Source organism: Sturnus vulgaris, chromosome 5 (assembly GCF_052056855.1).
Source record: "Sturnus vulgaris isolate bStuVul1 chromosome 5, bStuVul1.hap1, whole genome shotgun sequence".
Taxonomy (NCBI): domain Eukaryota; kingdom Metazoa; phylum Chordata; class Aves; order Passeriformes; family Sturnidae; genus Sturnus; species Sturnus vulgaris.
In genome coordinates, this window is record NC_142247.1 from 19,659,390 (window position 1) to 19,674,918 (window position 15,529).

The 15,529-nt window shown below is 36.1% G+C and overlaps 1 protein-coding gene across 11 annotated transcripts in view; it reads right to left on the minus strand.

Moving 5' to 3' along the window:
* Window positions 1–15,529, minus strand: part of PPFIA2 (PPFI scaffold protein A2) — a 281,559-nt gene that overhangs the window by 43,218 nt on the left and 222,812 nt on the right. For 6 of the 11 annotated variants that reach the window (XM_088165000.1, XM_014888725.2, XM_088165002.1 and 3 more), the window contains 7 exons: window positions 10,080–10,163; window positions 9,589–9,720; window positions 8,594–8,656; window positions 6,522–6,613; window positions 4,012–4,147; window positions 3,298–3,518; window positions 1,145–1,382 (listed from right to left, as the gene is read on the minus strand). In XM_088165000.1, coding sequence (XP_088021126.1) covers window positions 1,145–1,382; window positions 3,298–3,518; window positions 4,012–4,147; window positions 6,522–6,613; window positions 8,594–8,656; window positions 9,589–9,720; window positions 10,080–10,163 — 966 coding nt within the window. Of the gene's footprint in view, window positions 1–1,144; window positions 1,383–3,297; window positions 3,519–4,011; window positions 4,148–6,521; window positions 6,614–8,593; window positions 8,657–9,588; window positions 9,721–10,079; window positions 10,164–10,579; window positions 10,667–15,529 lie in introns of all 11 variants that reach the window. The other 5 variants (XM_088164997.1, XM_088164999.1, XM_088164996.1 and 2 more) reach the window with 1 other exon arrangement.

Genomic DNA, 15,529 nt, shown 5'->3' on the forward strand with positions numbered 1-15,529 from the left:
AGTAGTTGTCAGTTCCCAGGAAAAGGGAATACTTGGCTAGATGATAATCAACAAAAGCTCCTACTCCCAGATGAGAGGAATGAACAGCCAGGCTTTATTTCCACCTGCTCTTAGCAACCTTTTCTGTTAGGAAGGGCTCCACAGGGAATCAATGCTACTGCTTCCCAGGAATGGACCACAAGGGGACATTGGCAACATTATCAGAGAAAATCAAATAAAAAATGGGCTTATACATACCCTATTCAATTCCCTGTATGAGATCAGCAGAGTGGGCTGCTTTGATTCTCTCTTAGTATTTAAAGGGATTAATTCACCCTGACTCCAAACTGGTTTGCAGCTCACACTGAAAACTGAACCTTGCACCCGTACTCAGATCAGTGCCAGTTGCACATCCTAAATATGTTGACGCATACTATCTTCAGATATTTGACAGTTGTACTGTTTCTTCTTGTCTAGGATAAAAATGAAATTGCTTTCCAAATTGAACAAGACATTTTGGAATGTGTCCTCAAAGATATAGCAAGGTTAGAAATTATTTGCACAGTAATTTCATGGTGGCTTGGTGTCTGTGTGTGAGCCATTTGTAATACTGAAATACATCAGTTAAATGAATTCCTGGAAACTAAAGAACTTATTCCATTGTGCATGATATATGGTCATGAAGAGTGCATAAAAGTTCTGCAAGTATAAAAGAGTATACCAAATATAAAAGTATATCCAAGTGATCATATATAAGAAGTGGTAGAATGTCTTAATGTCTTCTAGATATATCCTGGAAGTTTAAACTCAACAATAGTTCCAGAGACTATTGTGTAATAACTGCATCACTGTATCCATTAGTAAACATTTTTTTACATACAAGTAATTCCAGTGATCAGTTCTGTTTCTTATTAATTCCATAGCCTGTGTGCTGAAGGCCCTCAGTATTCCTATCACTATCTCCCTAGTGAATCATGCAATGCTCAAAACCACTATAACAAAGCCCAAAGACACCAAATGTCCATATTCTAGAGAATTTGCTATTTGTATGGGTGATGAAGATGTGAATGAAGAATTAGAGAGATGAGTCAGTAATACAGTGAAAAGATTAAGTACTTAATACAAGAAATATCACATCAAATACTGCCACCATAAGGTTTCTTACCAGTGTCATGACCCCCATTCTGTCCATCTCCCTGGCTGGACTGCGAGGGGTGAGTTTGGGAGTTGAGTGTCCACTGGGAGGAGATGAGCTTGCGAGTGATGATGCTGTCACTGAGCCAGTGATGGAGGTACCTTGGTGGACTCTGGCTAGATTTAAGCCTTCCAGACTCACACTGGCCACTCTGTTCTCTATCTCTTCAGCACGCAATTCTGTCGACTCTTTCTCTTCTTGGATTAACCTTATTAAGTAACAGAAGAACACTCTTGTTGTATTTGTCTCTTCATATCCCCAGAGCAAAACTAGAAACCATTTAATTTCATATGAGATTGGAAAGTAAGAGCAAACAAAGATGAATAGCATGGATAACTAAACAATATCCTTTCCCAACATTATTTTCCTAATCACCAGTTATCAAAATATTTTTCTCAACTCCTCCATCCTCAAAACCTGTTTGAAGAATGTGTCCAGCAGCAAGGCTTGATGTATGACATTTCAGGAATATTAGTTCCTTTGCAAAGGAGCTAGAATTGCGCAGGGGGGTTAACAATCTGATTTACCACAGATAACCAATTCCAAGCTTATGTAGGCTTCATCAGATTATCTTCTGCTAAATCACAAAGTTAAGAGTCAAATGAAATTGGGCTTTTAAGAAGGGAATTGCTACAATAATCCATATTAATAGCTATGATAATAAAAGCCTATCCTTCAGTACAAGAGTAGCAGCTGAGGAAATAAACTACTCTCAGTAGACTTCCAGTAAAAATGGATGTATAAAAAGTGCACCCTTGCTTCCCTTTTGAGGTAAAACTGTACCTAACATCTGAGTCAAGACCCTGGGTTAAGTATAACAGTGATCTGATTCAGAGTGGCACAAATAAATATCCCACTACGTCACCTACAAGTACTGCTCCTTGTGAAAACCCTTTACTGTATTACTTGTTAAACTGACAAAAGACTAGTATTGTTTAAAAACAAATATAAATATTACATCTACAGCTTCATGAACTGGCCATAGTGCAGACTTCTTCATAATAACAGAAAATATGGATAAGGTTCTTTCTTTTATGTACACTGTTTTAAGGAGATTTACATTCCCAACCAAAATATCTCTTTGACTCTGCACCTTTACAGGTGTTGGAAAAGGTTTGGGAAAACAGTGTAATCCTATCTAAACAGATTCCGGGACAGCAAAAAAATGCAAAGCTCTAGATTTATAATAAAAAGTTTTTCCCAGAACAGAAAAATTACTCAAATTCAATATATTCCAACAGAGTTCTCCCTTTAAAGTTACCTTGATCAGAGAATGATCATCTTTTGCCAAATTAGTCTATCTTGTTTTGATTATATTTCCAACCACAGTATTTCTGTTTCTAGTATCACCAGAAATTCCCTTACACATTTACTAATGTTTCCTTCATCTCCTTCTAGGAAAACAGTCGCTAATGAGAGGATGCTTTTCATACGCCAAGTTTTTTTCAAAGCTACCCTTAGTGAAAAACATGTAAGAATGCTTTAAGCTTAAAATATGTTTTCATTTATAACAATCACTTAATTAAATCATGTCATTTGAGTCTCTACCACTCCATTAAATTTGCACAGATATTATTAAGATATATTCTATTCATTACCCATTTCCAAGCACTATAATCCAACTTGGAGCATGAAGAATCATGTTCTGTGTCTACAGAGAAAATCAAAACCATGCCTTAGAAAACATGGCTTTTATTAGATTTAACATAGGGATAATTGCCAGAAGATAGCATGAAGAGTGCTGAAATAAAATATTTCTGATAGGAGGTTGTTACTGAGCAAGTAGTGTCATGCATAACAGTGAAAAAGACCTTGAAAAGAGGGCTGTGAACAGTAATCTGTGAAATCTGCCATGTTTTAGCCTCCTCTAACTTACTTCCCTTCAACTGGTCAACAGTTCTTCACTTGGAATGTTTTTTGAAAGAAATTTCTATGGTTAGGAAAGAAAGACTCAGTTGTTATCTTCACACAACCAATACTCTCCTCTGGAAAGCAGACACATGATCAATCCCCTAAATGAACAAGTTGTTTCCTAACTGCCATGAATGGTACCTGAACTCAAGCACCAAAGGAAACTTGAAGCTGTAACCATAAGCACATGGCAGCTGGTTCAGGCTACATACCTGATTTCTTTATTGATTGCATCTAGCTGCTCCTGAAGCATCATGGCCAGAGTCTGGGCATCGGAATGGCCACTTGGAGACAGCAGGTCCATGGAGCTGAACAGCGTTTCTCTGTCATCATCATCGATGTCTGACATCTCAGTGTCACTCTCAAACGGATGGCTGCTCAGAACACCCATCTGCTGCGTCCGATTCCACTCGTGATCGCCGAGTGATTTCACCTGAGCCAGAATTCGGACATACATGGCTTATGTCAGAGAAAACTGCAAAGTCAAACTTCCAAAAAAAAAAAAAAAAAAAAAGGGAAAGGAAAGCAACTAACACTTCAAGATACTTATTCAACTATTAGCACTCCATTAATGCTCACAGTACTACCACAAATAGCATAAAGTATTTTCACATAATCATAATTTAGGTACACAATTACTACAAGGAAAATTTATTAAAAAAAAAACACTCTGGAAAGACAAATAATCAAGTATGCTTGAAATTTGATGTCTAAACTTCAGCATTTTCTGCCATCATTTTGTACAATAGTTCCCTGATCAGGTATGGAAAAACTCCTGTTCTCTGGGTTGGGTTTTCTTGTTCAATGGGTTGTTTTCACTGCTGTTGTTTTCTTCCGGGAAGAAAACTCCACAAACGGTAAGCTTAACATAAGCCTCAAATACATTCTTTTGTCAGGGAATATATGAGAAGAAATTGGGGATTAACCTTTGGTTCATCTCTGCGTACTCCCATCCGGCCTCTTCTAGGTCTCCTTATCACCTTAGTTGACCGATAGTCAGACTGGCTATCAACCAGCGAGCCCACTGAGTACCTCAGCTCTGTTGATGTGTCCAGATGAGGTCTATAAACAGAATTACATAAGTGGACTGAGAGAGTAATAGGAATAATAACAATCCAATGGCTTTCAGTCTAGCAACACAGATTTCTTTTTTCAAACAAACCTTTATGTATCACATAATAAATGTGAAAACCACATCACAAAATGTAATTTAAAAGTGAAAAATTGAAATATTTGTATGAGAAAATTTAGGGAGAAACCAAATAATAAAACCTGTGGTTTTTTAAAATGAAAGCCATGCATAGAAAAACTTATAGTCCAAAACTTTAGCAAGAAAAAGCACATCTCGGGATAATTAGAACTGGCAGGTGAATGTATTATCCTGTATATTCATAAATATGCCTGAGGTTTCTCTCAGCATGTTACATGTTCATGAGTGAGCATATTGATTAAAGTTTTCCTGCTGTAAGTCTGTGCTCTACATTATGAAAACATTAGTGAACTGACCTGTGATATTTAACATTGTTTAGGAATTACTGATCTTTATTTGATGACACTTTCAGTGCTTTAAGCCCTAATTTTTCCTATAACCCTGGTAAGTCTTGGGATATTGTGGTGAGGCTTATACAAGATGACTTCAGCATCACTTTTTGTTTACAAACAGTGGTCCCTGACCTCTTTGTCCTTAGTCAAACAGTAGCACCAAAAGTTCACTGCATGATGCAATAAAAAGGATCCTAACCATAGGCTGTGGAATCAAGGTGGAAGAGCAAAGGCTCCACTATTTGAGAATTCAACCACAGAAGTAGAGACCTGAACAATTTCTGTTTCTTGACATACCAGCAATCTCCACATAAAAATATATGAATAGCATGATCACAGTAAAAAATGAAATATAACAAAAAAACCCCAGAGGGAAGTGACTATTTTTATCTTCTGTGTACAGCAATTGTCTCAGTAGAACTTTGTTCTCATAATCAGTAATATTTGGCAGTTGTCAAGCAAGTGGGCAGGAAAAAAGAAACAGTCTAGGTTCTAGTGTCTAGCTGTAGATACTCATCTGCTGACCAGCTTCTTTATTTTCCTGAAAGCACAAACTCCAGCCAATGCAGAATTGAATACAGGCTGAGAATGGGAAGTATTTAATGCTCAGAGCTTGCTGTGCCTGAGAGAGCTGGGAGCTTCATGATGTGAGGTTACACAAGGGAGAGTATACTGTTTAGTAGAACCTGCTGAATTACCAAGATATTTAGATAGCTTATCAAGTTCAAACAGCCCTTTGACAAGGGCTCATCAGCTCCTGTTTACAGAGCACAAGCTAATGATATTCATCTACCCAGCAAGAAAAGCTGCTGTTCACCAAGGATGGCTGGTCCAAAAGCAAAGCTGCTGTTGCAGCAGCTCAGTAGCCTGTGTCCCTGCAAGCACTCTCAAGAAAAACAAGTTGTGTGCCTATAGTCACATTCCCGAGGGAACAAAAATTCAAAAAGTTAAAAGCATCACATTCTGAATTTCATCAACTTACAATTCACTACATATAGAAAAACATTATTCCAAGAAATAATAAAAGGTTGAGGGACAAACAATGTCCAGGTACTGAGCAAGACATTTGAGGACATCAATGGGCAGGCAATAGCTGATGTAAAAAAAACCAACCTTGAACAAGAGTAACTTTAGATGAATACAGCGCTCCCAATTTAGTCTTGGAGCTTTGTCTGGCAGGTGTGCTGGCAGGTTTTAAAAACTAACGTGTTGCTTGTTATGAAAACAGCACATGGCACACAATTATCAATAAAGCAACAACTTAATCTCAAGGGACGCTTTCAAGCAAAAAGGACTTTCTAGAATGATAAATTATTTTCAGCAGTTAGTGGTTATTTTTATGGCATTTGTCTCACTATTCTTCTCATATTGATTTTCCATCAAAAAAGACACAACGTTTAATGTTTGATTATGATATTTTCAGGTATCTGTGAATAATGTTTTCACATTTAGCTGAAGTTCTGTGGTCTTTTGCTACATGCTAAGTACAGCTGAGTTATGTCTAGATAACAAAGAAAAGGAAAAGATATTATTTGTAGAATGAATACAATCATAAATATGCTGATCAGTTTCAGCATTAAAGAGGATTGTTTCTAATTTATTTGTAAGGTCTGATAAAAGAGTTGTGTATTTGGATATATTTTTAAAAGCGTTTTATAATTTAAAAGACTCAATCTCTGTAATATTTCAGTATATACTCACTGATATAGGGCCCTGTTTACCTATGAGAAAAGTGAAAAGCAACGGCAATAATAACTGCACAGATTTTCATCTTAATATAAATACATGACCACATTTATGTGTGATTTGAACACATCCCTGCTATAAATGCTTGCCATTTACATTTACGTCTATTTCAACTTAAGGTGAGCAAACTTATGTCACAAAATATTACCTTGACAAGGTGGGCTCGATTAAAGAACCAGTCCTCAGTTTCATTTGATCCAGTTCAGACCTCAGTTTCTCAATTTCTTCAGCAAGTCTTTCCTGGAAATAAAAAGAGTCAGATATACTTGTGATACAAAACGCATTTATTTTATGAGATATTGTTCTCATAAAGTTAAACAAGTAAGCAAAGATAAACAGAACATAACACTGACTATGATAAGGGAAGGAAGCTCATTTAAGTCTCACAACTGCCAGTGATATGTATGCATTAAAGGGAGGTGTTATAGCACTCTGCTATTTTACCACTGCCTGCAAGTGTTGGAAGGACTAGTTTGTCCTTGAAACTTATTTTCTTCCTACTATAAAGCCAGGCACAGTTCACCGTGGGACTCACCACCTGCCCTATGGAGACCACCAAGATTAACAGCTGGACTCATTGACCTCAGATAATCTTTTCCACCCTACACAATTTTGTGATACTATGGGATTGCATACCGGCCTTTATATTTACTGTCAGAGACACAGACTTAGAAAGAACTGCACTTTAATGACTCAAACTGCAGCTATATGTCTCACTCTTGTTCCATTGATGTGATTCTAGTATGAGGTGCTGCTGGAAAAAATGACAATTTGCCACAAAATTGGATTTTTGGAACTAACTAAAAAACCCCCACTATTTACAGCTACCACTAGAGAAAACAGCACTGTTCCCAAATTCTACAAATAATTGTTATCTACTAAGAAAGTGAAATCAAAGAATTTTAAAACAAATTAAGAACAAACACAGGATGAAGGTATAACATCGCTCTTTCTAGAATTTAAAATGTTCAGTATTGAAAAAGTCTAGGAAGGATAAAGATCTTCTATATCATCTATATCTGTATATAATGTATCTATAAATAATATTATCTATAAATAATACCAGTTTCAGTGAGTATTATTACTGAATTATTAATATATAATTACTGAAATAGTATTAGAGTATTTTTAAAATAGTTCTTCATTGAACAGAATTACTGAGATGACTGATACTCTATTGGTAACACTTGCCAATTACTTAGAGAGTATTAGTATCTAATGTTATGTCCATCTATCTGAAATTATTCATCAGTTTGTTCATCAAAGTGAAACAAATAGTCCCTTCAAAGGGGGACACTTGGAAGCTCTGGGATCGGAACATGCAATAAAAGAACAAGAGATAATGGCTTTAAAATGAAAGAGGGCAGGTTTCACATATCAGGAAGAAATTCTTTACGGTGAGGGTAGTGAGGCACTGAAACAGGTTGTCCTTTTGGGTGCCTTAATTTTGCTGCCTTTCTCTACAGGTTACCTAAATGTAGATGAAAATAAAAATTTTTTTAACTGTTACCTCTTTTGTTATTTTTCTCAAAGGTCTTGATTTTTGATGCCATATGATACATTTGTATTAGTATGGAATGGAGCTATATTTTAAAAATTCTATACACCTGCTTTTACAGGGATTTAATATATTGCTAGAACACTTCTGTGAATCTGAATGCAAATACATTTGTGTATCCTATTGCACTCCAGGCAGGAATAGCTTCAAAACAAAATCCTGGTATCTGGGATTGGAAGAAATATTTATAATCAATTTGACTGATTCACTAAACAGCATTAGGGGTTAATTTGCAAGGAATGAAGAAAGGTCACTTTCAGCTATATTTAGCATAATGCCACTGCACTTGTTAAGAAGAATTGCATCAAACCAAAAAATTACATTCTTCACTATGAAAGTGCAACCAGTTATGCATACATCTCTGTTAAATAAGACTTTTTCAGAATTAAAACTGATAGAAGAAAAACTTCAGAATTAGTGAAATCAGTATGAATTTCGATATTGACTTCCTGAGGCTAGGATATCAACCATGAACTTAGATCAGAACAACTGTCAGAGACCTTCTAAGGCTATTTCTTGCATCTAGGTGATTAAAGGAATTCCCATTTGTGTCAGGAAGATTTTTCATGATGGATAATTAATATTCCATACACATATTTCCAAATAATAATTCTACATATTATCTACATAAAGCCAGATAAAATCACAGTATATTACAGTACCTTATCATGTAAGGACTCTTCCAGATTTTTCCTGAAACTTTCAGATTCTTGAATCAAAACATTCTAAAAATAAAAAGAAGAGAAAAATAAGCAAGAAAGAAATTAGGGATATGTTAATGTATGAAATATCACTATATACAAGTTTAAAAAGTTCTTATATTTGGGACTTCAAAATTAAAAATCTTTAATGCTTCAGTTGGATTATATACGAAATTTTAAATGCTGCAAGAATTCAAACATGTAGGAGCATGTGTCTTCTAGATCAGCAAAACCTTTGCATCTTGGTTCAACTGAGCAACTGCCTCATCCTTACACAACCAATTCTCCCAACCTCCTCTTTTGGCAAGCCTACTTCTCACTGTATACCACATCTTGTTTCAATGATATAAACCTGAATTACATTATCTGAGAAGTTCTGAAATATGCTTCTGAAAAACACTGAAAGATTCTTCTCAGATCACACAGAAGGCGAATAAGTAGAAGAGGAAGGGATTAAAGAGGGCAAATACAAAGGTTGGTGGCTTTGAATTTTGCAGGACTGCATTGTCTCATGTCATGGAAAATCTGTAAATAACTCTCTCTCTCCAAGGCTAGATTCTCCTTCTCCTATGATGACAGCATTTTACTCTTCCCAGAGGAAGTGAGATGAAACCAGCAGGTTAAAACACTGAAATGATAGCACATCTAAAACTGGTCTTTTCTCTGTTCTCATCCACTTTCTCTCACTGCCTCATGCAGCCTGTCACTGGTCCTTTCCAAGGTCTTCATCAGGCTCTTGGCTGATAAAACACGTGACTCAAATATTCAGCATATTTGCAGCACTTCTGGGAAGACACTTGACCCCACTCTTGAATTGAGTCGAATGTATAAGTTGGACCATATTTGTGTAATATTTGGTAACACAAAATCAGCATTACAAACCTCCATCCTGAAAAAAGTAGAGCATATGGGAAATCTTTATTAAGCTAAACTTTATACTGCTGTTTGTACTGTACCTTTTCTTCAAGTGCTGCCATTCTCTCTTTCAAGTGTAGTTGCAGACGCTCATTGGATTCTGTCAAAAGTCTGTCTACAGTATCTGATAATCTTTTGTTGTGCTCCTCGTTCATTTTTTCTCTTTGCCTTGCCTTTAATGTAGAATAGACGAGACAGATTGGCAGGGTCCAAAATTAACCAGTAGAGATTTGTATCATTAAAAAATTTTAAAAATCCAAAAGGTTAACTGTAACCATCTAAAAGAATTCCACAAGAAATGTAATCACAGTTACTGATTAATGCACATCCATTTTTGTAACAGCAGAATGTTTTCAACTCTGCAACTGGATATAAATTAGTGTATTAAGATAGTGAAGTAAAGTAGGAAGGTGCTGCCATCGCTGCTACAAACAAAACATTTACAATTGGGTAGTTTTGGGCACTGGAGTACATAATGTAGCACTATACTGGCAAATTAAAAGTGCACAGAAGCTGTTTGCAATACACATACTCTTTGAAGTTCCTGATTCTTCTCTTCAAGTTGAGCTTCTAAGTGTCTCATACGTTCCTCAATGTTTCCATGCCTTTCTTCTGCCTGTAAAAAAATAGAAAGACTCTTTCTGTAATTTAGGTGTCTTTGGAATTTTTTATCTCAGTAAAGTTTAAACAAAACATAAAGCAAGCTACTACTAACTGCAAACTTAGTTTTCTGAAAATAAACTTTATTTAAACAGGCAGCTGAACAGCATTGCTTGAAATGTGTCAGCTACAAAGGCCTGTTACATCCAAGCATCAGCAAAACATTGGAGTTATTTATGAGCAATGAAATCAGCCAAATGTAACATGCAGACTGTGCATGGTTTGAACACAAACCTGCCATCGTAAAATTGTAAGCTCCTGAAGCACTGAACTGCACGATGGTTGATTATCAATTAAAAAAAAAAGCTAAAAAATGAAAACAAATCAGATGGATTCTATTCAGCAATAGAAAGTAAAGTCCAGTAGGACTACCTTCCTACGTATGGAGATCATTTCTTGTAGTTTAGCTTCCATAACATATTGATAATCATCAGATGAGGTAGAAGAGGTTGGATCAGACTAACAAGTCAAGGAAAAGGAGAGGGACAAAATTGAAAAATCAGAACTAAAGACACTGACACTGAACAGAACACAGCACAGAATGCTTAAAAGAAAAGTGTGACTGAAAATTTATTACTTTTAACTGACAGATTTTTACATGGAATAAACTACACTGATACTTGGTGAATAAGATGCAGTTAATGTGGAGAAACTGAAAATAATGGAATGCCAAAGAAGCTATCAACCTACACATGGAAGTTCAAGGTTAGTGATGGCTGGCTGATGACACATTACTACAGAGTGGATTCAAAGCAATACTGCCTAATCAAATGTTTTCTCTCCCTCTTTTTAATTTTTTTTTTTAATTTTGGTAAACTGAATACCAGAACTGGACCCTCAGAGGCCAACATCAGAAATTCCTGTATAATTCCTCTACCATTCTCTAGGAATGATTACAATGCATAAATACTACATAATGGGTTAGTTATACCACTATGCAATGCCATGATATATTCCCTAATTTCTAGAAAACAGAAATAATTTCAAAAGACACAAGGCTCAAGCTTTCATATGCCATTTTAGAATACACTACATAAGGCCTTTCATCCAAATAAACAATAAAGTTTTCATCCCTTTGAAAAGATCCACCCTGGTGGATCTCTTTGGAAGATCAAGGTCATCAGATAAAAGAAGAACCTATAAATAAAAATTCATTAATAATAATGAAAAGTTATTACTGAGTATAGAAATGGTAATCCAACCAAAGATTCATTACTATTTCTGACAGAAGCTGACCTGCATTTGTGGTCATTTGTGGCAAAACATGAATATTCATGTTATTGTCATATCAAACAAGTCTATGCTATTATTCAAAAACTAAAAATGCCCTTTAAAAAAAGGGAAATGCTATATTGGTTTTGTTGCTATGGAAACAGGAATGTGCATAAGGCATACGGAGAGTGCTACTGATGACTGAGTTGTGAGCTCGTGCTTGTCAAATGCTATTTCACTCTGTCAGATTTACCCTCTCCCTAAGAGATCTGAACTCCATCTTTAGATGAGCAAACTTTTATATGCACAAGAAATACTAATTTTACAGCTTTATTTTTGTGAGACTATTTTTCATATGCTTATCTACTAATGTCTTATCAGATTAATTACGAATAAGTACCAAAGTAATGCCAGATGTTCATAATAACTTCAAATTGCCCATAGCTTAAACTCAGTAGTATTATCAGGACCAAAAGTTCATAAGTTGATACAGAAAGCAATCCTGTAAACTAGTAATTTATAAACATAAATTGCAGCCTTTGATATGAAAGCATACATATAAGAAAATTCTGCTTTGTTTAAATACGAGAATATTGCTTAACTTTGATGGTCACTAGTATTCTTTTCATAGTATATTCACAAAACTCAGATTCTTGCAAAATTTAAAGGAAAGTTTTTGTAACTAAATTCATTTAGAAGTTCAGTTCTTGTTTTGGATCATGAAGCAGGCATATTGTGATGCACTCGAACTTATTTATTAGCTGAAACAATGTTCTCTATTTATTACAACGTGGACCAGCATACTTCTATGATCTTCTTTAAATTATCTCTCTCTTTTACTTATTAGTCAGTTTCAGCACACAAGTGCTAATGCACTGCTTCCTGTCCCAGCTGGGCAATTAGAAGGACAGGCCTGAAAAAGTTAAGTCCTTCTGATTGCAGAACAGGTATCTTTCCACAGAGTGACCAAGATTTATCCTGCTCTGTAGAGAATAGAATTTCCCCCTGTTCGAGTCCTGGCTGCAGCATTGGTTCAAGGCCATCCCTTAATGCATTTCCAAAGGTCATGAGATGACTTGAAATCACCAAGGCTCTGAGAAGACTTAAGTAATTCTACCTCTTTTGAAGCCATTTTCATAGAGGGAAATGTAGAACCCACTAGGGGCACCTTCCTACAAAATTAAACTCCTTATGAGTTTCATTAGCTGACTGCGAAACTAAAAAGCAAATTACTTAAACTTCACTGTTTCTGATGCCTTAAGAGGCTACCTAGAAGAGAAGCTAGATGGTGTTAAAGGAATAAAATAGGTATTTATTAAAAGTTCTTCAAAGGATACACCTTGGGCAATACAAGATCCTGGCTGTGGCTACACCCAAGATGGACTCCAAGTTGTGAATTTTCACACTTTTATAAGTTTTGGTCCATTTACATATTGGGGTTAATTTTCAAATTACAGCTTCAGGTTATGAAGTCCCATCCTCCCAGATTGCTCTCCTCAGTTTGCTGTTTATACTTTTTGGGCCTGAAGCTGCAATGGTGTCCTTGGTTCTCAGGCTGGAAAAGGATTATTTTGTCTAACTAAACTGTGAGGAGAACTTGCTAACACTTTATATGAAGTTCAAAGTTATATACTAATGCAGCACAGAATCTGGAAAATATGAAAGCTAAAACTTAAGGCATCATTTCCATACACTTAATTGCAGCTTAATGCAAAATATAAAGATAACCAAAGTGAAACCTCTAGGCTCAAAGAGATCTCTCTCATTCACATCCTCTGAAATGTGGTGCTGTCAGTCCTTTAAATGACATTCTGTCTGGTTAGCTCTATAATTTACCATTTTTTTCAAATGAAAATGTAAAATTTCAGTCCAAACCATGCCATAAAATCTTATCTGTCTAGCAGATCTTTTCAATGCAGAAAATAATTGTGATATTAGGTCTAACAATTTTTGAGAATAAGAGAAGGAATGACGTTGTCAGAATTATGTATGGTATATGAATTCTTATTGACAACATTCTTGAAAGAACATGATGTTTTCTTAAGATTCTTATAACTACCTGTTATTTCATAACTGCCTGCTGCTTTAATAATTCAGGAAGGTATATGCTACCTTTGCATCTCTTTGATAGATCAGAGAAACTTGAAAATTAATTAAAATTCAATATGCCTCAGAATCAAAACAAATGTCATTATTCTAAACACTGAAAATGTATTAGAATATTTTATATTTCCTTTATATACCATTTGTTCTGAAAATGTTCTTTTGTATTACTCTAAAAGGATAAAATTATTTTATAGCTAAGATATTGAATAATTGGGTTCAAGTGCTTGTCTGGCAGAGAGCAAGCACAGGTGCACAGACTTAGTATAAACTCTGGGCTCTAAAGCTGTTTAAGGATTTTAGGCACTGGTTATTATATGCCAGCTGCAGGTGCAGCCTCCTGCAACAGGGATAGGAATCGAAAGGCCAGACAGAAACACATGCACATACTCCCATCTTCTCTGACTTGCAGAAACCCACCTGCAGACAAAGAGCTCCAGTAACCAATGTCCCCAGCTAGAATATACTCCCAAAAATGAGAGTTTCAACATCTCCCATCACCCTTTACATTGAGGAAGGCCCCCAGCTAGGTCTCAAAGAGACCCTCCAAACAAAAAATCCCCTGTAGCAAGCCAGCTGTTAGCTAAGGCATTTGCAAATCCTTCACTAAGGACTTCCCCTGGCCATGTGCTTAGGATTGGTATACCTATGGCAGTTTCACTTCTTTGTTGTTCATATGTCTTAGTCAGACCCAGAGATTATAAAGAATAAGCTCACTGAGAGACTTGGCAGACTACCATAAAAATACTGAATGTGTCCATCTCAGCCCTGTAGTTTGAGGCTCAAGGCAGAGAGTGAGACACCAGCGCTTGTCTTGCTTCTGTAGCAGAATTTTAGGCACACATGAGACAGCAGACAACTGTGGACTCTGAGAGTCCTAAAGAAAAGCTGGATTTCTTGCAATTTGTTTTACTAAGAATTTGTTGAGTTCAAAACTGTAACGTAGAACTCTCATGACTATTTGTTTAGCAGGCCTTACCCTACACTCTTTCTTCAATGTAAGACTTGCATGCCTGTTTGCTCCTACTCTGTACAGCAGGATTAATATGACACATTGTGTGGTATTCAGCAACTAGCATTTAAAGCATTTAGCCAGAACATTCAGTTATAAATAGATTTGGGAAATCATGCATCTTAGACTGGATTAAAAATATATGGACAAAAACTAATGATGCCTGACCCGTACAAGAAACCAGCATGAGTCTTAATGTTCACTTTGCACTCTCTATGCCATGGAATAGCCAGCACAAGGTAGTAACAGCCAGGAAAACCCTGAATTGAGGGAATACCAAAGCAGCTTGTGTGATCTCTAACCCTGTTAAAACTCTGCTGGTGCTCCTGCTGCTAATGCACCCACAAAAAAGATGTTGCTTTCACATCATCTGTTACTGATGGCACTGCACATTTTCTAGATCTTTGCATCTTAGTTGAAAAGAAAGAAATCCAAATTCAGGTGCAGAAATAACTTGTACAATATAGGTGCTGGGTTTTGGGTTTTTTTTTGGTTTTTTTTTGCACTGAGTTGCAGGAACAAGTCTAAACTTTTCTAATGGTACAGGTTTTCTACTGACATCTTATGCTTTAGTCTATCCTTGGAATAAGGGCGTTATTTACAAAGAAAGAATGAATTATTGAACTGAGGTATGAAGTTGAAGCTGAAAATAGGTGATCATGGTGACAGAGTTGCAATAGCTCACAAAGTTATCAGCTACTTGCTCACATCTAACCTGTTACCAATGTGACAAAATGAATTGGCTCAGGTGTCCTCTTTTTCTAAACCCTAACCTTTCAGTCACTAGATAGTCACACATTCTTTCCCCTTCTTTGTTTTCCCGCCACCTTCTGTACCTCCTAAGTTTAGTAAGCACCGCCTTCAATTTAGCTTTGTCAAATTTGCTTCTTTCATTTCTTCCTCCTATCAGGGCAAAATGTCCCAAGAAAAGGGAAGCAAAATAAGAGGGGTGTTTTGAGAAGACAGGATGTGTTGTAAATGTGAAATTTTCTTTG